This window comes from Cucumis melo, chromosome 4 (genome assembly GCF_025177605.1).
Source record: "Cucumis melo cultivar AY chromosome 4, USDA_Cmelo_AY_1.0, whole genome shotgun sequence".
Classification (NCBI taxonomy): domain Eukaryota; kingdom Viridiplantae; phylum Streptophyta; class Magnoliopsida; order Cucurbitales; family Cucurbitaceae; genus Cucumis; species Cucumis melo.
This window is the reverse complement of record NC_066860.1, coordinates 19,564,042-19,590,989: the sequence shown is the minus strand read 5'-3', so window position 1 is coordinate 19,590,989 and position 26,948 is coordinate 19,564,042. Positions and strand designations below refer to the sequence as shown.

The following is a 26,948-nucleotide window of genomic DNA, read 5'->3' as shown; positions in this document are numbered from 1 at the left end:
ACCAGCCACTCAAGTTCCAACAGTTTGATGGAAAAGACAACCCAAAACAACAAGTTGCTCATTTCATCAAAACATGTGAAACTACTGGTACACGAGGAGATTTGTTAGTCAAACAATTTGTTCAAACTCTCAAAGGAAATGCCTTCGACTGGTACATCGACCTAGAGCCTTAATCCATTGATAGTTAGGAGCAGCTTGAGAGGGGCTTTCTCAATCGCTTCTACAGCACCTAACATATCGTTAGCATGATGGAGCTTACAAATACAAGACAACGAAAGGGAGAGCCAATCATCGAGTACATTAACGATGGAGAGCTTTGAGTCTTGATTGTAAGGATCGACTCATCGAACTGTCTGCAGTGAAGATGTGCACCCAAGGCATGCATTTAGAACTTCTCTATATTCTGCAGGGAATAAAACTCGTACTTTGAAGAGTTGCGACTGATGCCTAAGATATGGAATTGAGTATTGCCAACAGGGGAGCAAAAAATTTCTTGGTTCAAAAAATGATGAGTGACAAGAATGAAATTGATGACACTAAAAAGATCACAAATAGTGTCATAAAAGATTATATGGGTTGTTCATGCAACTCCTTTGAAATCTCTCTAAAAGAAAAGAAACAAAATTGAAAGAAAGCATGATGACGATGAAAAGTGACGCCTAACTCTTAAAGAAAGACAAGAAAAAGTTTATCCATTTTCTGATTTGATGTTGCAGACATGTTAGAGCAGCTGCTAGAGATCCAACTTATTCAGCTGCTAGAATGCAAACAACCGAAACAAGTAGGAAAAGTAGATGATCCTAAATAATGTAAGTACCATCAGGCCATCAATCACCTTGTTGAAAAGTGTTTCATGTTGAAGCAGTTGGTTCTAAAGTTGGCTCAAAAGAAGATCGAGTTGGATATTGATGAAGTAGCTCAGACGATTCATGTTGCAGTCGAGATGACTTCAAGTGTTCCATTGTTAACAATGTTTTATGATCAAAGGAAAAGTTTAATTTAGTTTGGAATTTTCAAACCTATAGTTGTCCAATTCCAACAAAGGATCATGACGATAGACTCCCAAAACAAAGAAGACACCATAAGAAATCTAGCCTTTAATGTTGATTGGCGACCGACATCTTTGCTGCTGTTATTAAGTTCATTAATGTTGAAATTGACATTAAAGGCCTTTAATATTGATTAACAACTGACATCTTCGCTAGTGTTATTAAAGGTCATTAATGTCGGTTGAGCTTTGATGTTAGTTTAAAACTGACATTAAATAGGCCAACAATGTCAGTTTATTACCGACATTATAAATCCCTAATGATGTCAGTTTAAAACCGACATTAAAGCCTAGTTTTTTGGTCCATTTTTACAAATTTATTTTATTTAATTATTGCATTATTGTCCATTTTTTATAGACCGACATTTTTCGTGTAGATAAATATTTTTTTCTCATGCCAACAAATCAATGAAATTAATATTATTTTAGAAACTATAATATTTGTCTTTCACATTTGTGTACACAAAATGAAATCTTAATATTGTGTTTATATATACACTCTATAATAGTACATAAAAAAAGATCATAATACAAGACCTAAATAAGAAATCTCAACACCTTCTCAGTCTCCAACCTTCAACGGTCGTTTGGCCATCTACACAATCACTTAGCTTTCAACCCAATATGACTTCAATTATTCTACAAACAATATCAAAATAAACCATTTAATCTTTATAATTCTCAAGGCAACTTTGAAAAAAAAAAAGTGGCATATGCAGTCATTCATTTAGTGATAGCTTCATTGAAAGACATGGAAAAGGAAATGCTAGAAAAGGAAGCCTTGTGTGTAAGGTGAAGAAAATGTAGTCATTCAATTCATGCAACAATTGTGATTCACCCTTCAAACTCATGGATAAGTTTTCATCATAAATAATTTGTTTTTATCAGAAAAAAGCCGTTTACTTTATCTTCAGGCTAACATAAATAATTTGTTATACAATGCTAGCTTGCAAAATAATTGAAATTAAAACTCTGAAATCAGGCAAAAGTAATATAACTAACACAATCAAAGGCATATAGCATGCATGGGAATATCCTTACACTTGAGAAGAGGACATACCTCGTGCCCGACCCAAGATAAAGCACCGGGAATATCCTCGCACTCATTGAGTAGACGTAGACATATTCCTGAAAGATTAAATGTTCAACGATGAAAGTAAAGCTTAATAAGCAAGAAAAATACAAGGATAAACAACTGAAATTATTCAAGGAAACCAAATTAAATGTGAATAACAATAGTTTGACAACAACTAGAACTAAATTTTGTTTTTGGGAGAAATAAGTTAAAGCTCAACATTTTACAATGACCCTTGATTGAAATAGATTACAGAAGGGTAAAATTTTAATATTTTTCTCATTGATTATACCATTGGCACATGCTAGCGAACCAGGCCCAGGAGATAAAACTATATTATTAAATGTCTTCTCTTCATACAAGGAATGACATAAATCTTCCCATGTAAAAAATAAACTCAAACTTCACAGAGGTATTTCTACAAACAGATTGCATACAAGATATGAATGACCAAAAAGTAAATTGAGCACCTAAGAAAAGCTTGGATCTATTTAATAGACAACTCACTCCATCATTCTTATAGTGTATTGGAGCCAAATAATGACATAACAGGGGAAAAAAACACGAGAGAATTAATGTAAAACAAGTAGGAGCGAATAAATTAAATGTAAATAGGTAGCATAACTTCTCTTAGCAAGTCTTTGAGATCCTACTTACATTGGCTCAAATTCAATAATACAAAAGATATAGCAAAATTTGTTGTCCCTTTTATTTGAATGCCAGTCCCTCTAAAGCACATACCATTTCAAAAGCACAATGATACAAGAATGAACGAATGAAATAGAAATAAAGTTTCTATTACTATCATCATTTCCTTTCTTTCAAATACCCAATAAAAGTATACAATTCAAACTATTATTTTTTTCTTTGGAGTTGAAAAGATAAGTCTACCATTAATAATTATTTGCAAGGCCAAGTACCCAAATCCAAACACGCTGAATTCGTGTAAAGAAAGCTAAGAAAACCCCAAAAATTGAAAAATCAAATAAGGGTCACAACAAATAAACAATGGAATAGAAAAAACAATACCTTGAGACCAAGAAACAACACATATAGAGAAAAAACTTACCCATAGACATCCGCAAACCTAAAAAACACGTGATCAAATAACAATGAAGTTTGGTACTTAACTAACACTAGAAGAAATTTGGTCTTTAATGTCAGTTTAAAACTAACATTAAAGGCCTTTAATGTCAGATGGCAATCAACATCTTTGTCAGCGTTATTAAAGGCCTTTAATGTCGGTTTTCAACCAACATCTTTGGTGGTGTTACTGAAGCTCTTTAATGTCAGTTGGGCTTTAATGTCGTTTTAAAACCGACATTAAAAGGGTCAACAATGTCGGTTTATAACCGACATTATAGATCCCAATAATGTCAGTTTAAAACCGACATTAAAGCCTTATTTTGGATCCATTTTTACAAATTCATTTTTATTAAATTGTTGCATTATTGTCCATATTTTATAAACCAACATTAGATTCATGTAGATAAATATTTTTTCACTCCAACAAATCAATATAATTAATTTTATTTTAGAAACTATAATGTTTGTCTTTTACATTTGTATACACAAAATAAAATTTTAATATTGTGTTTACATATACATTCTACAATGATACATGAAACAAGATCCTAATACAATACTTAAATAAGAAATTCTAAACGTCTTCTCAGTCTTCATCCTTCAGTAATAGCCTGTCTATCTACACAATCACTTAGCTTTCAACCCGATGTCTTCAATCATTCTACAAGCAATATCAAAATAAACCATTAATCTTCAGAATTATCCTAACAGAATAAAAAATATTTGTAACCCAATTGTGAGACCCAAATTTGACATCCTTTTCTCCCTCCTCTTTCTTTTTGGCACCTGAAACCATATCAACATTAAAACACATGAAACAAAGAGGATAAATAAAAATATAATTATAAAGTGATGAAACACAAATAAAAGCACAAATAAAGCACAAATCAACATTAAAACCATACAGTTTCTTGATCTCGGTCATGACATTCTCTACAAAGGCATCCACCTTGTCATCGTATTTCTTGTAGAACATGGGCACAATGAAGAGCATGATAACTTATACTACACATTGATTTGATAAAAAAAAAGTAAATAAAATGCAAGACTTCAAAGAAGTAAAAGGAATACAAATTTATTAAAATGTATAACTAAACCTTATTCACCCATCTAGAGTTGCCATATCGGTCCAACAATCGTAGCAAGAATCTCCACTATCAATAATAACACGTACACAACAAATAATAATGTATAATTTTTTTTAGCAAGAAACTAGAAGATATATAAGGTGTACTTGAATATCTCAACTAGGTTGGTATATTCTTAACACCCTCAACATATATCAAACTAAAATAGAAATTCGTTCCGTGAATTTAAAAAAAAAAAACCAAAAGAGTACATGAAGAACATAACATAACCACCAACTTTATCAGCAGTATTCACCTCACCACGAGATAACAATTGACCCAAAGAAGAGCTTACAGTTGTTCAGAATGGAACTGTTTAAACTACATATATACATACATACTCTTCATTATTAAATCTCTTTTGTTTGTCCCTCTACAGAGCATCTTACTCTTAATTTTAGAAAATTACTCATCAACGGCAGCATTGTTTTTATAGAGAAAGTTAAACAATGGAGAAAAAAAATGACATGACGCGTAAACAAAAATTTCTAAGTACTTGAATTTTGGAACTTGAAATAACTGCTGCGAAATTGAATCATTTGAGATATATATACCTAGCTAATCAAAGTCCTCCTAACTAACAATATTCTCTTGAGGCCAAAAAAGCAAGTTCCAATTATGAAATTTTAACTACAAATACTTGCAACACAAAATTCTCTCTCGAACAAAAAGAAGTTTCTATCAACCTTAAGGAAGTCTAAGCACCTGGTTTGAAGAAATATCAAAACTTACTTTTCAGTATTTTAATTGGAAAAGAGAGCTTGTCGATTTTGTTACTGTCAGATCTTGACAGTCATTGTGACTTGCTGAAGCAACTAAACTAGTAGCATTTGATGCAGCCAAGTCAGGCTGGTACCAACTTCTTATGAACTTTCAATGTTCTTGTCTTGTTTTTTGTCGTGTCCCAAAGCTTCGGTGACTGAAAGCCAACAATTCCATTTAAAACAGAACAATCTCAATGTTAAAACTTTGCTGCTAAATAATATCAGAAGATAGAAAGTGTGCAAAATCAATTGAGGTAAATACCAATTGTCAGCATGTTAGTTGTGAAGGGATGAAAGTCCTATACACAGCGGAAGAATTACAGAGACCTTAACCCAATTTTAATTGAAACCTAAAAAATACCAATACATTGGCAAAATAATTTCTATAGCTATGGCTAAACATCGTGAATTAAAAAAAGATATAGAGAAAAACAAAGAAGAGAAAATTTACGATCGTTGACGTCTCTGTATCTACAAAACACCAAATTAAGGCACCACCACTTGGAAACCTTCCTATCCTCTGGATTAAGATAGTTTGTGAGAACCAATTGGTAGGGAATTTTGCAGAGAAAAAATTCTTCCACCAGAGAGAATTTAAGAATTCGCATATAGAACTTATTTTTAAAAAATATGTGCAACTCCCCTTTCTTCAGACCGAAGAAAAGAGAAGTTTGAGAGAATCAGGGAACACGGGTAAACCACCCACATTTCCTATTAATTTTATTTTATTAACTTAATCAATTAATTAAATCATATTTAATTAATATTTCATTTAAATCATATTTAAATGAATATCTCTCACATAACCTATAGTTTTAATTTAATTAATTTAATTAAATCAAATTTAATTAAATAAAATTACACTAAACTATTAATTAATTATCTAATTAATTAATTACTATTCAAATATAAATTTCTCTCATAACCTATAATGTTTATCATATACGCATTACACTTTAACCTATAGTTTTAATATGAATCTAATTCACATTAAATTAATATTTGAACTCATACAAATATTTTATTCTCTCATAAATTAATTTTGAATCATATCCAAAATTAAATTTATATAATAAAGTTTAATTAAAATATAAACTTTATATTATAATGTATCACCATACATTATATTAATTCCCAAAGTAAATTTGAACATTTTAAGTTACAACTAATATAAATAAATCTCATTACTCTTTACGAGCTAGGAAAAGGACCTAATGGACCTACAAATCACAAGCTACAACGATATGAGATTAATTGGCTAAACTCATTAACCACATCAATCAATATTCGTTAACTGTGTTTACACTCCACTAATGACTCACAACTGAACTCTTTTCACTGTAGATATATTTCTTTGTCCACGTATAGAGACCAATACCGGTAAGTTAGTTCTTCATAAGTGTTCATAACACCAGCTGGGTCAAATTACCGTTTTACCCCTAGGTTACTTCTAGTCCTTAAATACCTGTGCTGCTCTAATGAACAACCTGTTTATGGTCTAACCATTAAACAGAAACCCCTCTCGTGCCATAGTGAGGGCAACGTCCTTTGTTCAAGTCTCAGAGACACCATTTAAGGGAACACTTATCTACTTACTCTAAAGTCGGGAAGGAGTGAATTCCATCTTGTGTGATTATGTTTCCAGCTCCCCACTCGATCTTGTCTCCAAAATGATAAGCATATTGAGTTGGCAATTTGGCCACTATCACCCGTGCAAATCAAAGGACAATCCCTCTCGAACAGGAGTTCATAATATACTCAGGATTAAGTCTAAGTTACCTAGGTCGTCTTAATGAAATAGAAACCCAATTAGTTAATGGAGTTACATCTAGTGATTACTATTTCATGGTCCGGTCTTACGAAAACTCATTGCATAGGATACCCTCACTCACATGTTGCATACATTAATGTATTGGATCAATGTGTTTGTATCAAATACAAAGTGAGTCATATCCATAATGTTACCAAGATAAGATACCCAGTCTTAACCTTATACTATAGATCCTTTAAGCTGATCTTGATCATTGATCCTCGTATATCTCTACATACTGTTCAAGGCTCATCAAATAGTTTATGATGTTAGTTTATTGGATTTAGGTCATTAAGACAAAACTAATAATATAATCAATAATACTTATTGAAATTATAATAATAAAACACTTTATTAATAACGATCAATGAATTATATTTACTATCTACGAGTCTTAGGACATAAAACCCAACAAGTTGGACCTGGCAAACAATATGCATACGACTAAATGTAATTTTATTATACCGTAGAATTGTCTTGGCGTATTAGATAGCACATACATTAAGGTCAATATTAGTGCAACTGATCGTCCAAGGTATAGGACGGGGAAGGGTGGAGTTGCGACAAATGTACTTGGTGTTTGCGATACAAAAGGTGACTTCGTGTTTGTTTTATCTGGGTAGGAAGGATCGATCTCTGATTCCAGAATTCTTAGAGATGCAATATCAAGGCATAACGGACTAAAGGTTTCAAAGGTTAAATAGCTAAATGTTTTATCTCTTCATACTATTTATATTCATATGATGAGAATTCAATAGTCGAGTTATGAACAGGGTATTATTATCTCTATGATGTTGGGTACCCAAAAGGGTTTCTTGGCCCCATATAGGGGAGAGAGATATCATCTTTCAGAGTAGCGTGGAGGTGGTAATATACCAACAACAGCTCGAGAGTTCTTCAACATGAAATATTCATCGACACGAAATGTCATCAAAAGAGCATTTGGGTTGTTGAAGGGTCGCTGGGCAATTTTAAGAGGAAAGTCATACTACCTAGTCAATGTATAATGTCGAACAATCTTGGCATGTTGTCTGCTACACAATCTTATTAATAGAGAGATGACTAATAGTGAAATAACCGATGATTTGGATGAGGATGATTCAATATACGCTACAACTGGAGGTGACGAGATTAACTTCATTGAGGCTTCAAATGAATGGAGTGAATGAAGGGATCAACTGGCTCATACGATGTTCAGTGATTGAGAATTACGTGACCACTGGTGCCTTAATACTCTTCTAATTATTATCATTGCTTGAAATTATTTTGTCATTTGTTCTAAACTGCTAATGTGTTGTAAAATGTATGCACTAGGAACACTTTTAATTTATGTCATTCTTGTGATGTTTACTAAATATGTAATTTTGATTGTCTACAATTAATTATGTTAAACACTAACACCTCTTCTTTCACTTTATTAAATGCTGCTAATATATACGATAGAATGGAATGTTCGTCATGAGCATCGAAACACACATAGACTAAAGAGGAAGAAGCAAAACTGGTTGAGTGCTTGATCGAATTGGTTTCAACTGGTGGATGAAGGTCCGATAATGGGACATTTCGACCTGGGTACCTGGCCCAATTACAACGGATGATAGCAAAAAAGTTGCTCGATACTAATATCCAAGGATCGCCCACGATTGTGAAATCTTTTAAAAAAAACTATCAAGCAATTCCAGAAATGAGGGGGCCATCGTGTAGTGGCTTTGGATTGAATGAAGAATTCCAATGCATCGTCGCAGAATGAGAGTTGTTTGATAGTTGGGTAAAGGTATTAATTTCACAATGCAATTGTATGTACTTTTTATTATCACAATCGTGAACTCATCAGCCTAAATTACATTTCTACAGAGTCATCCTACAGCCAAAGGCCTTCTACACAAATCATTTCCATTATATGATGATCTATCATATGTCTTCGACAAAGATCGAGCAACAGGAGCACGTTCAGAGACCTTCGCTGATTTAGGATCTAATGTGTCGAACATGTTTAATGACGGTGTTCCCCTTGGTGAAGACATCCCAACGATGTATAGCCAAGGAGTGCATATGTCACCAGATGAGATGTTTGGAACGTATAGGTGAAGTAAGTGATAGAAGAAATTTTTCAAGAAGAAGTAAGAGGAAACGAGGTAGCTAACATTATGAAATAGTAGAGGTGATCAGGAGTGCAATGGAATTTCAAAATGATCAATTAAAGGCAATTACCGATTGTTAAAAAGAGAAACGTGCAACGAAGGTCGAATTACGTGCTGAAGTCGTGAAACAGCTACAAGGTATCCTTAAACTACGAAGCCGAGATAGGGGAAAACTTATAAAAATCCTATTCCATAGTGTGGAGGGCATTAAAGGATTCTTGTCGATTCCAACAGAACTTAAATTGGAGTATTGCAATGTTCTCTTGGAAAATAATGTTTGACCAATTAACGATTTTATGACTTTGTATTTTTATTTTGTGAATTCATAATCTTGGTTTGTATTGATCTAAGTTTTAATTACAAATGTTATGAAACTTTATACATTTATATTTCACTAAGAACGTATTATGGAGGAATTTAATTTTGTGGAATTAATCTCTTTTGAAATTTGTCGACAATTTGTAGGGATGTATGTGTAACATAATTTTAAACATGCACGACCACTTACACAAATAAGGAAATTACATTATGGAGATTATAGTTAAATTTATTAAATGAACTACATAATTAATGAGGATTGAGTAAAATAATTTTGGGAAAAAAAAGTGTATTGCAAAAAAGAATAGTGACAAAAACACTTTTGATATTTCCTAGATTATGATAATTACACCTCAAACATAGATTATAATAACAGACTATAATAATTTGCACCCCAAACACAGATTATAATAACCCAGACTATAATAATCTGTACCCCAAACACAGACTATAATAACCCAAATTATAATAATTTGCACCCCAAACATAGACTTCTCATAGACTATAACAATCACAGATTATAATAACTCACTCTACATCCAAACGCCCCCTTAAATTGCATTTGATAGGGATTTACTCCTAAGGATCCACACCTTATACAACAAGTAATTTCTTTTTGATTTGAGTTATTTTTTCATTATTCCTTTTTCAAAAACCGTTATCCTTATTTTTTTTCCCTCATTTTTTTCCCTCTAATAGAGAGAAAGAACAAGAGATAAGGTTTTATTATTGTTGCGTTAATATTATCATTATTGTTAATAACATAATTACCACTATTACAATTATTACAATAATAATAACAAATATATTATTACTCTTTTTCTTCTAATATAATTAAGATGAACTATGTGTTATGGTGTGGGACTTCATCTTAGCGTTTGACATTTGATTTTTGGTTTAATATTTGTCTAAAACAAACCTCACTTAATGCTGATTGGTGGTGTTTAAGGTCTGATTCGAGCTATAATTATGAGTGTAGGACCTGATCACACTCTTGGAGTTAAATGAGGCAGTGACTACCCAAGAATTAGTGAGTTGCACCCCCCACCCCCACCCAAAAAAAAAAAATGCATTTTGTTTGTAATATTCTTCTTATAACTTGAAAGTTAGATTTTTTTTTTTTTAATTCTAAGAATTTAACAAGTCTTGATTGTCTAAGTTATATGATTCTAAGTCTTCCATGCTTTGGCCGTTTGTGTAAATTAAGTATAAGTTATATGATTGTTTCAACTATTGTTATGTGGATTTGTGTGGATTATTTGTTGGAGGATTTGTGTATGGTTATATATGTTATATAGAAGTGTTGGATATGACGTTGTTTATTGTAGTGTTCTTTGGAAGGGTGTTGAAGAATATTAGGTTTGAGTTATGTTAATTTATGGTGGAAGAGATTTTATTGGTTTTCCATGCAGAGAGCAAACACACATATATTACATATATTACATATATTACATATATTACAGCACACACACAAACACATAATTACGACAAAGAAGTTTTTTAATTATTTTTTATAAAATACAATGACAGATATTTCCTAACATAAAATACAATGACAGATATTTCCTAACATAAAACAAGACATCTAGTGTCGGTTTTAACTCTTTCATCAACATAAAAAAAATGGACCGAATATTAACAAAACAGTTGTTGAATATGATTTTGCAAAATTATTTTAAAAAATTGGACAAATTTTGACATGGAAGACATTGTACAATGTCAATTTAAGTTTTAAACTGACATTGAACATATAAAATGTTGCAAACTAACATTGAACATATAAAATGTAAGTTTTAAACTGACATGAAAAGCCTATTTTGTACTAGTGAAAAGATATGTGTATGATTAATTATATGAACTCTTGAGGAGCTACTCCTAGTTCTCATAGTTGTTGAAATAGAATCACTTTTTTTTGTCATATTCACTTGGTGATGTTTTGATAACTTATTTAAAAAGTTGGAGATTACAGTCAATCTCTTATTGTTCCAAAGATTTTCCACGCACATTCCTCATTAGAAAGAGATTTTTTTAATTTGTTGCCTTTGTTGTTTTATACTATACTTGGTTATAGCTCTTACTCAAACTTCTCTAATTCTTTACGAGGCTAATGTTACGAAGTAGTTACATCAAGTAAGATGCTCAATATTTCTAAAATATCATTTTTCATAACATAATCAATTGGTGCAAATGGTCTTTGCACATTATGCATACATATTGCATCCTAACACTCGAGCAAATGCATCATTGCCATCATGGTAAGCGTTTAAAACAAAGAGAGAGCATGTGTTGTCAAGCATTGCTAATCATATATTATTTCTTAAAATCAATTGAGCATGTCAATTGCATCTTCAAGATCCATTCATGCGCATTATTGCATCACTTCTTAAAAGTTGAAATCATTACCCAAACGAAATGAACTAGAGCACATGTTTTCATGCATTGACTGTTGGTGTACAATCACTTAAGACATGAATTGAACAGTCCCTATGCTTACTTACATCAAGTTCAAAACATTCATCCAAACACATCATTGCATCACATCTTAAATCACTACTACACAAACTATACTACTTAACATTATTCATAGCCAAGTATCTTTGTAATTGACATTTTAAAAACGTTAAATAACCCTGTATTAAGAATAAGAAAAATCTTTTTGGCTTTGTAAGTATAAGCATCAAGTTAAAATAAGAGATCAATTGACCAAGTATCTAATCTTGACATTTACTATCGATCAAGATTATTTCAACCTTGACCGTTTTTACCTTTTAAATATAATTTCTTATTGATACTAAAAAGCCAGCAACTTAATTAATAATCGATACGTTTTATTTGTCATGTTTACGTGTGCTTTTTTAAAAAAAAAAAACTGAACTATTAGAAACTACCTATACATTTGTTCCCATTTGAGGTCCAACGATCGCATTCAAATATATAAAGACAAACCACACATTTTCACTCTTGTTAACCATATAAACAAATATATATTCATAATTTTATGTATACACCAACAAAAATATTACAACACTAACAAACAGTTCTAACTCTATTAAAATGCAAATGCTTTAACATAAAACAATCAATCGATTGATCAATTAAAATATAATAGAACAAAAGATACAAACTCAAAGAAGCTTGAAACTCAACGACCTTGACCTTGAATAATCTATGCTTCAAATATAAACTTGGATTCCCAACCTAAACTAAAATACAACAAACAATGGGTAAGAATTTTAACAGGAGCTAAGCCTAGTTTAAGAATTTGCAATCGCAGGCAATAGGTTGTTTTGAAAAAGCAACATTATTTTGATCAATGTAACAAATATCTACAGTGAAACAAAACTCCAAGTTCCAAAACTACAATTAACCACCCTCCCCCACGATTCATACCTGCAAAACACATTGAAGTATCAGAAAGTGCATCAAAAGATATATGAACTAACAAATATAGATATATGATAAAAAAGGTTTAAGAACACATTATAAGTTAAAAATATATTCCACACAGTAGTAATCACAAATAAAATAAAATAAAATAAAAATAAATAAATAATAAAAAATGAAAGTCATCTTTATTTTTTTTTTCCACCTCATTTACATATTCCATAACGAAGAGTAAACTATTTTATGCCAACACCATAGATGAAAACCTACATAAAAGATCCATGGTGTTAGTTCTTCATGTGCAACCAACCAATACAAAAATAGACATTAGTGATGTTAACCTTCTAAGACTTAGGAATGTAAAGAGAAAGAACAGAACAGCATACAAGAGAAAGCGAGCATAGACTCGAGAGATCAAATATTTATATGATTAATTATACTTATCAAAAAGCTCAAACTAATATGTTTGAACCACTACAGGTATTCCAATTTGAAACCACTATAAATATGTCCCAAAACTTAGAAACTAATCGCTTTAATAGAGTTTGAATGTGTTTATAAAATAAGTCATTACCATTAAAGATTGATTCAGAGCATGAAACCAAGAACAACGATGTTGACTTATCCACAAATGCAAACTCTTGAAATAAGTGATAGAATGAATTGATCTAACATACAAGAACATTAAAGAAAGAAATAGTGTATTGTTTTTTACTTACAAAAATTCCTCATGGAAGTTGGAACTTAAGACACCATTTGTAGTTACACTAAAAAATCTAATTCATCTAAAATCAATTGGACAAGAGCTTCTGCGCATCCCCAAGCATATATCAGAACACATTATCAGTTCAGAATTATAGTTATGCATAATAGTAATAAATCAAGGATCAAGCTAGCACGTAAGAAAACAAACCCCAATAAAGTACCCAAACAGTTTAAGAGTGTTCATCAAACGATCAAGAGACTCCTAAAATAATAACATTCAAGTTCCAAGGTTAGAACTTAGTACAAAACCTTAATTGAAACTAATTGATGTTGCTATAACACAACAATCTTGACTGAGTGATGCAAAATCAATTGATATAGTTAATTGATCATAAGAGTAATGAAGTGATAAGTTAATGAAGAAAGAAAATTAATATTCAATCCAACCCGTGTATTTTGCTCCAAAAATTGCATTTATATATGGAAAATCACAAGAATGAAAGACCTAAAATAAAAGTTACACTTATCAAGCGAAAACAGAAGTTAACTCTACTGCTACCATTCACCCACAAATGGATTTCCTAAAATATCAACACCAACTATTCCCAAAAAAATTTAATTCCAATGGAAGTTTCAGTTGCAATGAGTAGTGCAGGAAAAATGTGAAGAACATGTAAACAAAATAATCGAGTTTGAGTTTGCTTTGCTAAAAAAAATCGATATTCTTCTTCTGAGAAAAGTCTATAAACAAAATAAAAAAAATTCACAAAGATACTGACATTCCGAAGATTACACAATACACACCAAAATAATTTCACAGCAAATGGTGGAGAAAAATAATAGAATCAACAACATCGAAAATCAACAAATTCGAGAGCATTCTTACTTCTTATTCTTCTTTGGCCAAAGCATTTGGGGCAAAGCCAACATATCCAATCGGGACCCTAACAACCATCAGAGTTACACATTTCATAAGGAATCCCTTGTTACATCTAACACAATGGAGATTGGGTAAGATTTTTACCTTTAAAGGATTGCACAGGGTTAGGGGTTGGCCACCGAAATTGGCGTTTAGGAGCAGCCAGAGGAGGTCGGAGGTTTGGAAGTAGCGGTCGTCGTTCACGTGAAGTGCCGATGTTGGCGTCCAGTCGTCGTTCGCGTGGAGTGCCGATGTTCGTGTGAGGAAGAGAGAATAGAAGAAAAGATGATGGGGAGGAATGAATGGAGAGGAGATTGGGGTAGAAGGTCGTGCAGTTTGGTTGTGGGAGGGCTTTGGGGGTTTAGGAGTTAGGACGCCTCCCTCACATTTTCATAATGAAACTTCCATCCCTTATGGTGGTGGCAATTGCATTCTTCTAACTTACTTACCTCTGTAAATTTTACTTGAACATAACTTTATCACATCAATAGGACCTTGCATAGCTTACATAAATGTTTTAGCTTAAGCTTCCACCTTTGCTCAACCTTGAGTACTGGTTACGAGTCTGATCTAGTTTTCTGATTTCATGCACTTAAACAATCACAATAAGAGTTCTCAAAATTTATCTAAGAAAAGGGTCGGCTAAATCAAACATTGCTATTTAGTTGAGGTCCATGTCTAGTGAAGTTAGATATGTTTCTTTACTGCTGCTTAAATTGAACTTTGCTATTTGTAACATTTGCAAATTATTTTGTATTGTGATACACTCTTGTTGGTTTCTTTGATAAAAGTCCTGAAATGTTATTGATCATCCATGGTACATAAACATGACGATGGGAACAGTTTGGAAACTACATGCAACTTTTCTGTTGGGAGCATAGTTTTCTTTTTAAATCACTGATTAGTTTGGATTGTATTTATGGAAATAAATTTCTTAATAAAAAGAAGTTTTTGGACACATTATTCCATTTGTAGCATATTTACTATTTATAAAGAGAAGTAGAAAATAAGAAAGAGAACAGAAATTCACCATATATCAATATATTTTTGTTTCTAATTTAGTGGTTTGTGGGTAGAGGGTATTTGTTGAATTTTAGTTAGAATTTTAGAAGTGAATTCAGTCGAAATGGAGAGTCGGTTTGATTGCCGCGTGTAATCTTGGAAATAAATAGGAAAAAAGAATTGGCGCGTGTAATTGACAAATTATAGTTACGAAATTATAACCCCTAAACAAAGTACCAATCTTTCTTTTGCTTCGTTGCGAATCAATTATAACTCAACTGCTTCTCCCAGGCAGCGATCGAAACCCCCAAAACCTCAAAAACTCTTCCACCCACTATAAATTCCCAAATCCTTCCCAACCCCACACCCATTATTTTCTTACGATTTCCGCCCACAATCGTTGTTTTCCGGGTACGCATTCTCCCTTCTCTTTTCTTCCTTCATTCTTCTTTAATTTCGCTTATTGATTCCTGAATTCCCTATCGTTTTTGTGTCTTTGTTTCGCACTGGACATTTCTGTAATTGAACTCTCCTCATATATGCTCTTTATGGTATAATTTCATTTATCTTCGCGGTTTCTGTGTGGCTTGCGTCGATAATATGGGAAGAGAAGACACCGTGCTCTTGGCTATCCATTTCTGTTGCACCCTTGGAAATTTTTACTCTCACTGGATTCTAATTATTGTTCCATAGAAGATTTGAAGTTAAAAAACTGTACTTTTTTGTATCATCGATTAAACCCCTTGCACGTATGTGTCAAGGGATTGAGAAGTTTCTCAAATTTAGGGGTTTTTCGTCTTGAAACACATTATTTTACCTGCTCTCTTGCTCTAGGGGATACAAGTTCATGGCAACTGCAACTATGGCCACGGCTGCTGGTGCAGCTGCACTTCTATATTATACATTGAACCGTAAGTTGCACTCAAGTGGAGATCAAGATGATGGGGATGTAGATGGTAATGATGCTCCCACTCATGCTCTTCTTGGAGGTGATCGAGTTTCTCATAGACTGATTCAAGCGCCTGCTACATGGCTTGAGACAATTTCAACATTATCTGAGACCTTAAGGTTTACATACTCGGAGACTCTTGGAAAGTGGCCCATCGGGGATTTGGCGTTTGGAATTAATTTTCTCTTAAAGAGACAGGTATGGAGCTTTTTCATGGTTGAAGACTTTTGATGTATCAATAATGTGGTCTATTGTATGCTTTAAGCTGGTTGGTTCTTGCTTTCAATATGTCTCCCTTCAAAACTCAAGGTACCGATATCAATTTGTTTCCGATAGGGAGTTTTATTCATCTTTCACGTTGGGTTACGTGATGTAGTGGTCTTCATATCATTGGATCTCTCATTCTGCTAACGTATGCAAAATTTTGTATGATGAGTAATTATGCTCTTGTAAGAATTTTAATGTTGTATCTTTCATACATCCACTCAGAGGTAAAGAAATGTCTAAACTCTTCTATTAGTTTTCTATAAGCAGAAAAAATTGTGATTATGTTATTCATATGTATTTATGGAAGAAGAATAGAGGTGAGCTAATTATATTATCATTGCATATCAAGGGGCTTAGAGTTCTTGGTTTTGGGGCAAAAGAGAGGATGGTTATCAATTTATGGTGCTTGGCAAGGCCTACTTTATTGTTGGGTTTGGATAAAGATGACTTCTGAAAAAAGGGGAGTTTTAACTTCTCCAAATTAAGAGTTCTTTCTTAAAAACTTTGACGTTTCTTCTAGTGGGTAATGGGTATGGGGGATTGTTGAAAAACTTCAAGTTTTTATCTTGCATCAAATAATCGGATTATTCACCAACGTTAGTCTGGTTTCATTGGTAATTTATAAGATACAAATTGTGATGGAAGATAGAAATTATTAATTCCATATGAAATTCTTGATTGAGATGTAGTTTGTGGAATTTGGAGGTTCTTTTAGGATTATTAATGTAGTAGTTCTGAAGGAGATGATATTGTAATTTTTTTTCAGGGATTATTTTCGAGTACAATGTTGTGATTGTAATACTTTAAAGGAAGACTTTTTTTCTTGACTACAACTTTTCACGTCAATCAAAAACTCTTGTTTTCTTTGAATAGAAAAAAAAAATCCTCAATAGAAGAAGTTAATGTTTTATCTGAACAATCTAAATTAATTAATTGCTAGTGCTGCTACATTCTTTTCGGTTTGGCCTTTGATGGGATATGCTTATTGTGCAGGGGAACTTACATGTAGGCAGCGTATTTGGTAATGAAGACAGTATTCAGCTTAAGGGAAAGGAAATGATTACTGAGCTGAAGTACCTCTTGCACTTATTGACTTTGTGTTGGCATTTCTCAAAAAAACCATTTCCGCTGTTTCTAGAAGAAACTGGTTTTTCTAAGGAAAATGTTCTCCTTCAGGAACCAAAAGCAGGAGTAAGTCTTTATGAACTTCAAATAATTGAAATAGATATTGTACATTATACGCTCTCCCACTCATTTTTGTTCCATTTATTATCTACATTTATCACATTTATCCATGATTGCAGATTTTGAAGCCTGCTTTTACCATTATAGTTGACCATAATACAAAATGTATCCTCTTGTTGATTCGTGGAACACACAGTATCAAAGACACTCTTACAGCAGCCACTGGAGCTGTGGTGCCATTCCATCACAGTGTTGTGCATGAAGGAGGGGTTAGCAATTTGGTTTTAGGATATGCGCACTGTGGAATGGTCGCAGCCGCTCGTTGGATTGCGAAGCTGTCTACTCCTTGTCTTTTGAAAGCTCTTGGTCAATATTCTGGTTATAATATTAAGGTTGGATATTTCTTCTTAGTTTACCATGATGCTCTTTAACAGATAAAAAGTACACAGAAAAAGATCGATGGAGTAATCATGTGTTGGTTTCTAATAGGTTGTGGGGCATTCTTTGGGTGGAGGAACGGCTGCACTTCTAACTTATATTTTAAGAGAGCAGAAGGAGTTATCTATTACTTCTTGTGTTACATTTGCCCCAGGTCTGTATTAGTTTTGGATGGTTTCTCTGTGGTTTCTTTATCATGCCCATTGTACATGACATGATGTTTGGACTTTTCTTTTTTAATGAATCGATCATGTTACTAATTAGCTTTAATCTCTGCAGCTGCTTGTATGACATGGGAACTAGCAGAGTCAGGCAATGAATTTATCACTTCTGTGATTAATGGAGCTGATTTGGTGCCTACCTTCTCAGCTGCTTCAGTAGATGACCTGCGCGGTGAGGTATGTTTCAAGTTCATCTAATTATTGAGCAATTTATTTGCTTCACATTACTACTCTGAATTATGTGTCTTTTTTTCCTGAAAATTTCAATTATATTTTATCTTTTGGTGAATAAACTTTTAAGTTAGAGTTTAGGAATGAATGTGTTTGGATCAATTGTGCCTAACCCATCCTTTTCAATAAATAATAATGAATTAAAAAACGTGCCTAATCTGTTTGGATACTCTTTGCCTTCTAGAATTTACTTGGCTTTTTATATACTATGAATAAGGCTGTCTTTTAAGGCATATGAAGTTGGAATACATGCGTGCGTGTGTGTTCTACTCACGAAGATGAATGAAGTTTAGACAAACATATTTAGTTAACTTGGCAACATTCCTCCGATTTTGTGCTGAAGCCATTAAAATTTCTGGTATAGGTTACTGCTTCTGCTTGGGTAAATGATCTGAGAAATCAAATTGAGCGCACTCGAATTCTTAGCACTGTTTACCGTTCTGCTTCAGCATTGGGATCCCGTCTCCCATCCATAGCGAGTGCAAGAGCGAAAGTTGCTGGTGCAGGAGCCATTCTGAGACCAGTCTCCAGTGGCACACAGGTAACATGCATCGTGCATATTAATAATTTTAGGAAAGCTGAAATTTGACAAATTTTGAAATGCACGAGATTTGGTTCTTTGACTTCTTAATAGTTCTCTGAAATGTAGGCTTTGGACCTTGTGATTTAGACTTCAAATAGACAGGTCATACAATGCAAATAAGATGCCTTTTGTTGTGGTGTTATCTTGGATTCCCATGAAAATGGATAGCGGAGGGGTCTTTTATTTTATTTTGATTTATTTTCCTTCTACTGTAATGTGGATTACATGAACAGGCATCTTAGCATGTTTGTACTATTTAAAAATTGTAGAAATACTTCAACCTCTTTATACAAAGAGCTTAGTAACAGAGGTTTAGCCAATAATTAGTTAACACTGAAATCAATACTAAATTCAGTTTAGTACACCTGATACATAACACAAACACAATCATCTTAAGCTATCAGACATCCAAATTCTTGAACAATTAGATACAGTTACATACTCGACAACTAAAGATAATATTCTTTGGGGGGGTTTTATGAGAGTTTAGTTCCTGTGACTTGTATATAATATTTAAATTTATACCTGGTTGTGTTTTGTATTTCTGTAGGTTGTGATGAAGAGAGCGCAGAGCATGGCTGCGGCAGCATGGACACGACCTTCACTCCGTTTATCATCTTGGTCATGCATAGGCCCACGTCGTAGAGCCATGGCTTCCCACTCAGTGGCTGAGGAAGGTGGAAGTTCTCCAAAACCATCTCCAAGAAAAATGGAATCTTGTGAGCCACTTAGATCAACCCCCGAAGAAATTGTCGAAGCTATTGAACCAACTGAATCTTCCACTACGGCGATGGAATGGAGTAATGAAATAGAATATTCTTATTCTGAGGAGATAAATCCTGAGGGTATCACAGATGAGCTTGATGATGATGGTCAAACCCTCATGAGCAATATTCAAGATGAACAAATGACGGAAGTCGAATTATGGCAGCAACTCGAGCATGAACTATACGACAAGGGCGAACCTGATGTTGCAGAGGAGATAAGAGTAGAAGAAGCTGCTGCTATGGCAGAAGTAGGACAGTCTGATAGCTCTGCTAGTGGAATAAAGGAAGCGCACAGATTTTTTCCCGCTGGGAAGATCATGCATATTATCGATATCCAATCAGATGCCCCTGATTGTGAAAGTGATAGCAGCAGCTCCACATCCAGCATCTCAGAAAATAGCCCCCTGGCAGAGTGTAAGATTGGTATTTTCCTTACATCAAGATCATTGTATAGCAAACTCAGATTATCTCAGACAATGATAAGTGACCACTACATGCCAGCTTATAGAAGACAGGTAGAAAAGTTAATTAAAGAATTAGAGAAAGAAGAATGTTATAATCAGATAATGGAAAGGTAGAGTTCTATAGAGAAATGTGAACATTTGATTAAAGAACTTATGTACAGAGTAGGATTTGCGGCCCCCAATTGATTTAGAAACGGATTTTCTTATAGCGCAAAAGTTTTCCACTACTATGGTTGAATGAGGTAATTACATGTTGGCTGAGCTGTCCTTCAGAATGTTATCAATCTTGATGCAAAGGCATCGTACTATTTCATCAAGTTGTTGATTCCTTTATTTGCTTCTCTTTTAATAGTTTATTTGCCGTTTGAAGATTTGCTCCTTCATTGTCTTAAAATTTTAATTTATAGTGAATTTCAAATAGTTGTTTTGTCCTCTGTTTTTTCAATTTCACAATCAGTTTGTTCAACATGAAAGTAAGTTAGAGGTTATGAAGAATAGGGTTAATTTGCAAGAAATAAAGAATGGAAGCCTTAATCCCGTACCCAATTGGGATTGCGTGAAATTTGATGCTTCCGAGTTTGCAATCTGATTTGAGGGAAGATGATGAAAAAATTGGTACTCATGGAGTTGAAACCATGGTTGAAGGTGATGGGAGGCGTCGTTGAAGCTTTTCTGGTGCGCTTGATGTTGTTTGCAACCTACCCGACCCGAAAGCTACTCAACCCAACCGGGATGAAACCCTGACCTTTCCATATTTTTCTCTCAATCAAACATATGATGTGACCCAACTCCAATTTTTGTAATTCTGACCCATTTCTCTTAAATCAAGTCTGCAAAACTCTCATAAACGTGAGGGTTTTCTACACCTATTGTCTGAAAAACTTTGTCATATCCAAAGACACCGATTTGGAGCCCATTTCTTTTTAAAGGCTATGGTGCTGTGACTCACCCTAGTTTGCTCAACCCACGTCTCAAATCTTTTTTTTTTTCTTGACAATCTCACATGACCAAAATTCTTTCCCCACAACATTCTCTTCTGAGGTTCTTATTGGATGAAAATTTTGTAAAAAAAAAAAATATATTATTTTATTTTTCAAAGCATCCCACGTTGATAAATTTAGAATGTGGAGGCTCCTTCATATACCTATTGTTTGGCCAATGAGTTTGGGCCCTTTGCGCACCCAAGTTTTGGAAGGGGGGAGGAGGTAAACAAATGAGGATATGCATAATCTCCATGCACCGTTGTCCGTTGCATGACAAAGAGAGGAGAGATAAAATAATATATATTTTTTTTTATTAAAAACATCTTTTAATTTTCTAATGTTTTTAAGAATTATGAAACGTTTTAACGTTTATGAATTTGACCATTAACGTTTTATTATGATTAATTTCATGATTAAATTGTTAAAGTTAATCCATTTGACCGTTGGTTTATCCTCCCTACACTATATATACATCCCTCGGTTTACATCTCAGTATACAACAAAAATTCATTCTTCATTCTTCTCTTCTGTCTTCCTTTTCTATAATTCGAGCAATTGTGTGTGTGTCAACTTTGAGTGATCTATTTGATTACTGGTTAATTTTCGTGCAAAATCAACTGAAGGGGTGAGGCTGTTTTATCCTGGGGACGACGGGGCGATAATATGTTTGCACAATTCAAAGCAAAGTCGCGAAACGTCTAAAAAAGAGTGTGTTCCGTGACTCAGTCGTATACTAATCTTTTTTCTGTTTTGCAGCCATTAGTTCCTCAATCAATCCATTATGTCATTGTTCTGTCTTTGCCGTACCTATTGTTGAATCTGAACTGTATTGGAAAATCGAAGTACAACAACAATTTTAAGATGACCTTCTCTGTTGTGATGGCCAGATAGTTCCAATTTGATTTAATGTCTTCCAATCTCAAAAGGTAGAAATAAAAGATGTTGTTTTTCCTCACATTAAAGAAGGTGGCTACTTCTTGCATTACTGAAAAGCCGAAGGTCTCAGAAAAAGATCTTACAGAAGAACAACTAAAGAATCTTGCCACTTGGACAGAAATCGACTTCATGTGTAAGAACCTAATTCTTAATGGTCTTACTAATAAACTATATGACTATTACAGTACCATGACTACTGCAAAACAAGTGTGAGACGCGCTGTAAAAGAAGTACGATACTGAGGAAGCAGAGTCGAAGAAGTATACTGTTGGTCGATACCTGAGATATCAAATGACTGATGACAAATCCGTGGAGGCACAATCACATGAAATCTAGAAAATAGCCCACGAAATTATCAATGAAGGTACGCCACTCGATGATCAATTTCAAGTTGTTGTTATTATTAATAAATTACCTCCACTATGGAAGGATTTCAAGAACACTCTAAGTCATAAAACCAAAGAGTTCTCACTGGAAAGTCTAATCACAAGGCTAAGGATAGAAGAGGAAGCAAGGAAGCATGATAAAAAAGAAGAGGGGAACGTTATCCCCAGAAAGAAGCCCACTACGGGTCTAAAACTGGACCTGAAGCCGAAAGAAAATAAGATGAAACGAGGATCCAACAAACAGAACAATCCCTATTCCAGAAATACGGTACAAATTATTTGTTATAATTGTAATAAGTCTGGTCATTCAGCTAGAAATTGTACAAATAGGAGTCGTCCTGCTGCACAGGCAAACCTGATAGAAGATGAATTAGTAACTATGATTTCTGAAGTTAATGTAATTGGGGGGGTCTGAAGGTTGGTGGCTAGACACTGGTGTATTCCGTCATGTCTGCCACGACCTTAGTCTTTTTAGAAAATATAATTAGGTTGATAAGAATATCCTTCTAGGAGATCATCACACAACCAAAGTGGCCGATATTGGAAAGTAGAACTGAAATTCACATCCGGCAAAACGCTTGTGCTAAAGGAAGTTTTGCATACTCCAGGAATTTGGAAGAATTTGGTCTCCGGATATCTCCTCAACAAGGCTGGATTCACACAAACCATAGGATCAAACTTGTTTACCTTAACTAAAAACAATGTATTTGTGGGGAAGGGTTATGCCACTGATGGCATGTTCAAATTAAATTTGGAAATTAATAAGATTGTATCTTCTCCTTACATGTTGACTTCTTTTAATGTTTGTCATGCTAGACTTTATCATGTTAATAAAAGGTTAATTAACAACATCAGTAAGTTAAATCTTAGACTTAAGCTATCTCTACATGATTTTGAGAAATATGCATGTTGTAGTCAAGCAAAGATAACTAAAACCTCGCATAAGTTTGTGACTAAAGTAACATAGTCTTTAGAATTAATTCATTCTAACTTATGTGAATTTGATGGAACTTTAACTAAAAATAGTAAAAGGCATGTAATTACCTTTATAGATGACTGTTCTGATTACACTTTTATCTATTTGCTTAAAAATAAAAGTGATGTCTATGACATGTTCAAAGTTTTTGTAACTTAAATAGAGAATCAGTTTAACAAAAGAGTTAAGAAACTTCGTAGTGATAGAGGAACTGAATATGATTCAGTTTCCTTCAATTAGTTTTATAAGTCAAAAGGAATAATACATGAAACTACTACACCTTACTCTTCTGAAATGAATGGAAAAGCAAAAAGAAAGAATAGAACTCTAACTGAAAAAGAAAGAATAGAACTCTAACTGTGTTAGTAGTTGCTATCTTACTTGAGTAAGGAGCAGCACTATCTTCGTGGGGTGAAATAATTACAACTGTTAGTTATGTCCTTAATAGGATTCCTAAATCAAATAGTAAAACTTCACCATATGAAGTCCTTAAACATAAAACACCAAACTTGTCTTATCTTAGAACTTGGAGTTGTCTAGCTTATGTTAGAATACCTGATCCAAAATGAAGGAAATTAGCAAATAGAGCCTATGAATATGTCTTCATAGGATACGCTGAAAACAGTAAAGCATATAGGTTCTATGACCTAGAAAACAAAGTAATCATAAAATCGAATGATGTAGATTTTTTTAGGATAGATTTCCTTTTAAATCTAGAAATAGTGGGGGCCTAAATGGTCAAGCTAGTAGGGGCTCAAGTTCCAGTAGTTTACCTTCAATTAGGATCCAAACCCAAGACAATGAAGTAGATCCTGAACCTAGAAGAAGCAAGAGAGCTAGAACAGTAAAAGACTTTGGAGAAGACTACGAAACGTATAACATAGAAGATCCAAAAGATCTAATAGAAGCCTTATTCTTAGTAGATGCCAATTTATGGCAAGAAGCTACCAATGATGAAATGGACTCTCTTGAATCCAATAGAAGTTGGCACCTAGTTGACTTACCCCCGGATGTAAAGCTATAGGTTGCAAATGGGTTTTAAGGAAGAAACTCAAACCCGATGGATCAGTAGATAAGTATAAGGCTAGATTAGTAGCAAAAGGATTCAGGCAGAGGGAGAACATAAATTTCTTTAATATTTTTTTCTCGATCACTATAATCACCTTTATTAGAGTATTGATATCTATAGCAGCCTTGAACAATCTCTTAATCCATTAGATGGATGCTAAAACTGCTTTCCTAAATAGTGATTTAGAAGAAGAGATTTACATGAAACAACCTGAAGGTTTCATAGTTCACGACCAAGAATCCAAAGTTTGCAAACTAGATAAATCCCTTTATGGCCTAAAACAAGCTCCCAAGAAATGGCATGAAAGGTTTGACAACTTACTCATGTCAAAAAGATTCAAAGTAAATGAAAGTGACAAATGTATCTACTATAAGACTGAAGGTAGGTTATGTATCACCATAAGCCTATAAGACATGTTAATTTTTGGATCAAACATACACGTCATAAATGATGTAAAATCTATGTTGAGTGCAAACTTTGACATGAAAGACTTAGGTGAAGCTGATGTAATTTTAGGCGTCAAAATTATAAGAACTGAAAATGGAATTTCCTTAGATCAATCTCATTACATAGAAAAGATTCTAAAGAAGTACAAATACTTCGAAAGTAAACTAGTTTGTACACCTTATGACTCTAGTGTGATATTATTCAAGAACACTGGTGACAGTGTTAACCAATCCGAGTATGCTAGTATCATAGGTAGTTTAAGGTATGCTGCCGATTGCATTAGAACAGACATAGCTTACGTTGTAGGATTACTATGTGGGTTTACCAACAGACCCAGTGAACACTAGAATGCAATAGAGAGAGTAATGAGATACCTTAAGAAAATCCAAAACCTAGGATTGCATTATAATAAGTTTTCTACTGTACTTGAGGGTTACAACAATGCTGATTGGAACTCCCTCTCAGATGACTCAAAGGCTACAAGTGGTTATATTTTTAATATAGCAGGAGGAGTTGTTGCTTGGAAATCCAAGAAACAGACAATCTTAGCCTAATCAATGATGGAGTTAGAGATGATAGCACAAGCTACTACTAGTGAAGAAGAAAGTTGGCTTCGAAGCTTGCTATCAGAGATTTCCACATGGGAAAGACCGATACCAGCCATACTAATCCATTGTGATAGTACTGCAGCTATCGCAAAAGTTCAGAATCGTTACTATAATGGTAAAAGATGACCGATACGTCGTAAGCACAATACTATTAGAGAATTGCTCCCTACTGGTGCAGTAATAGTGGATTATGTACGGCCTGATGATAACTTGGTTGATCTTTTGACGAAAGGACTTGCTAGAGAAAAGGTTTTTAAAACCTCAGAAAGAATGGAACTCAAGCTTATTAAAATTTGAATTACTGTGAGGTAAACCCAACTTGAAAGACTGGAGATCCCAAGAAACAAGTTCAATGGGTAATAACTTATCATAAGTAATATGACGAGAATCATGCTAAATAATTAAAAGTTTCATTCTTATGATTTAGTGATTAGCATGAAATCTTGAAGCGTATGATGAGGCTAAACTTTGTTCTTAATGAAATTTATACTTGATATCAAGTAGGGTACTTAGCTACAGGTGTAATCTTGATAGATTCACACTACTAGAAAAAGACCCTTTCTTGACGGTTGATTTTTTCTTTTCTTGACGGTTGATTTTTTCTTTTCTTGACGGTTTCTTGAAAAACCGTCAAGAAAGGGGTGGTTTAATGAAAAAACCGTCAAGAATTTTGATTAAAAGGCGGAGGGTAGGCAATTTACAGAATTCTTGACGGTTTTGAAACGTCAAGTAATATGCAATTTTTCCTTGACGTTTTGGAACCGTCAAGTTGTTTATTTTACATTCTTGACATTTTTAAAACGTCAAGAATTATCACGAGTTCGATATTCTTGACGTTTTTTAAAACGTCAAATGTATATATTTATCCTTGACGTTTTAAAACTGTCAAGAAATGTCGATAAATTCTTGACGTTTTAAAACGTCAAAAAATTTCATTTTCAAATTTATTGATGTTTCTTGACGTTTTAAAAACGTCAAGAATGTTTTAAAAAAAACCTATTTTTTTTAAAAATATATTATTATTTTATTATTATTTTATATTATTTTTTATTTTATTAT

General features: G+C 33.5%; 1 protein-coding gene and 1 long non-coding RNA gene across 2 annotated transcripts; one reads left to right on the top strand and one right to left on the bottom strand.

Moving 5' to 3' along the window:
* Positions 1-12,342: 12,342 nt before the first annotated feature.
* On the bottom strand, positions 12,343-15,032 carry LOC103499171 (uncharacterized). Its single transcript, XR_539719.3, has 3 exons — positions 14,483-15,032; positions 14,345-14,402; positions 12,343-12,759 (listed from the first exon to the last, which is right to left on the bottom strand). It is a non-coding gene; the product is annotated as an uncharacterized LOC103499171 (long non-coding RNA).
* Positions 15,033-15,583: 551 nt separating this feature from the next.
* On the top strand, positions 15,584-20,817 carry LOC103499170 (uncharacterized). The gene is made up of 8 exons (XM_008462089.3): positions 15,584-15,790; positions 16,214-16,526; positions 17,589-17,786; positions 17,900-18,172; positions 18,270-18,372; positions 18,498-18,616; positions 19,035-19,211; positions 19,804-20,817. The coding sequence occupies exons 2-8, from the start codon at positions 16,227-16,229 to the stop codon at positions 20,596-20,598; spliced, it is 1,965 nt and encodes a 654-aa protein (XP_008460311.2). The 5' UTR covers positions 15,584-15,790; positions 16,214-16,226; the 3' UTR covers positions 20,599-20,817.
* Positions 20,818-26,948: the final 6,131 nt, after the last annotated feature.